Raw genomic sequence first — 2,025 nt, forward strand, 5'->3', positions numbered from 1 at the left:
TACAAATACAAATTTAAATTATTTTGGAAAATTGTGGACAACATGATTGAGGCTTTGCCTCATGTTTGATAACTAAGGTGCTCAGTTTGAAACTGGTGTATTATACTGATTGCGATTATTCATTTTGAATCATTCTTAGACACTACAATAGGTCATCCAACTAATTGATTGCTTTTGAAAGAAACATTTGCATGTGCCCCAGCTGAATTTGGGTTTGTAAAGGAAAAATAATTGAAAATGTTTGCAAGCTGCTTATTCCAATAATATTAATTGCACACACTGTACACATGACATCATGTTATGGCGCCTCTGACCCCTAAATGTTTGATCCTAGCTTCGTCCTGTAAAAGAAGAAGAACAAATTCACTTTTATTGGGTGTATTTAGTGTTTAGGCTAATGAAGTAATTATTCCAAACCAGTCGGTGGCGCCCAGGCGTCGAGTTTGCCACCGTCACATGAAGAAGGAGAAGAAGAAGACGCCACAAGAGGGCAGGGCTAGTATAACTGTAGAAGAAGTTTCTGGTAACCTTGGGAAGCTACGCTCATGTTTGCTGTCCAACACTTTTCTGTGTGTAATTGAGTGTCTCAGTAACTCAGTAATTCCGGTTGTTAGACGGCGGGAGCTGCAGTACTGACTCTAACCTGGTGCAGGCTAAGCCGAAGCTATAGGCTGTTTACTAACTGTCAGCAGTGATGTTCGGCTGTTTGGTCGCAGGGAGGTTGGTGCAGACAGACGCGGTGCAACTTGCCCCGGACAAGTTCCTCTTTAACCTGTCGGACTACGAGAATGTGAACCATGTGGTGGTATTTATGCTAGGTACCGTGCCATTCCCTGCCGGCATGGGCGGTGCTGTATACTTCTCTTTCCCTGATCCGGCGAGTGGCGGTCCCGTGTGGCAGCTACTCGGCTTCATCACCAACGATAAGCCAAGTGCCATCTTCAAGATCTCTGGGCTGAAGGCTGGGGAGGGCGGGGCGCACCCCTTCGGTATTATGACCTCTTCTGCGTCTCCCTCCGTTGCTCAGGTCGGCGTGTCAGTGGAGGCTCTGGAGCAGCTGGCTCAGCAGATCCCGGTGTCCAGCGCCGCCGTGTCCACCGTGGACACCTTCCTGCAGTTCACCCAAAAGATGTTGGACAGTCTGTACAACTTCGCCTCTTCCTTTGCTGTGTCGCAAGCCCAGATGTTGCCAAACCCCACAGAGACTTTTATTCCTTCCAGCTGCATCCTCAAGTGGTATGAAAACTTTCAGAGGAGGATGGCGCAGAATCCGAATTTCTGGAAAAACTGAAGGCATTAAAGACCAAAGAGCAAACCTGCTAAGACAATTCCCAGGGTGCCTAACAAAAGCAGTGTCGACCTTCATCTCTGTCACAATGCCTCTTCACCTACAGAAAAACTGCTGCTCACAATGACTCCATCCCATCTTTTATCGGTCTGAACAATAAAGCACTTGAATTTAAAAGGAAAACACAATTAAATTGAATCCATTCAGTTGGTTTTCAATGTCTTAGTCTTGCTTAATAGTTTTCCTCCCATGAGAGCTTTTAGTTGTTTTGTTAGGGCATAGGTATGCATTTCTTCAGTATGGTCAAGACCATGTCTTTGCAAGACATGATCAGAAAAATGAAATAAGGAAACATTTGGATTTTTGTAATGGGCATAAAAATCAGAGGGAAAAGCAAAACAAACAAGTCAGTATGATCCAAAGAGATACACAAGTGCAAGAACAAAACTAATTAATTAACATACATGCTGATATTTAATTATCATAAACTGTATAAAAACTAAAATGGGGCAGACTCAAGAGGTTTGAGAGTGTGTTTATGATTGAATTATTAGTACTTGTGTTACAAGATTGCAGTGCTGTGCTCTCAAAGCTTCATTGAAGCTTCAGTTTGAAGTTATGTTAAATAAATAGTGCATTTTAATTTTTGCCAGTTTATTATATTTATTTCTTCAAAAGAACTGTTTTCCATTATAAAAAGTCCATTCTCAAAACTGTTTTCTTTTCATTTTTTTGAA

At 42.2% G+C, this 2,025-nt stretch overlaps 1 protein-coding gene across 1 annotated transcript; it reads left to right on the forward strand.

The window, feature by feature from the left end:
- The first annotated feature begins 454 nt into the window (after window positions 1-454).
- hikeshi (heat shock protein nuclear import factor hikeshi) lies at window positions 455-1,471 on the forward strand. Its single transcript, XM_005951373.3, has one exon. It carries the CDS (start codon window positions 695-697, stop codon window positions 1,289-1,291), a length of 597 nt encoding a protein of 198 aa, XP_005951435.1. The 5' UTR covers window positions 455-694; the 3' UTR covers window positions 1,292-1,471.
- Window positions 1,472-2,025: the final 554 nt, after the last annotated feature.

This window comes from Haplochromis burtoni, unplaced genomic scaffold, assembly GCF_018398535.1.
Source record: "Haplochromis burtoni strain Fernald_Lab_line unplaced genomic scaffold, NCSU_Asbu1 Contig_996, whole genome shotgun sequence".
In the NCBI taxonomy this organism is placed as follows: Eukaryota; Metazoa; Chordata; class Actinopteri; order Cichliformes; family Cichlidae; genus Haplochromis; species Haplochromis burtoni.

What these genes read in the sequence shown, in the direction of transcription:
- hikeshi (XM_005951373.3), top strand. Translation starts at nt 695, where the DNA reads ATGTTCGGCTGTTTGGTCGCAGGGAGGTTGGTGCAGACAGACGCGGTG.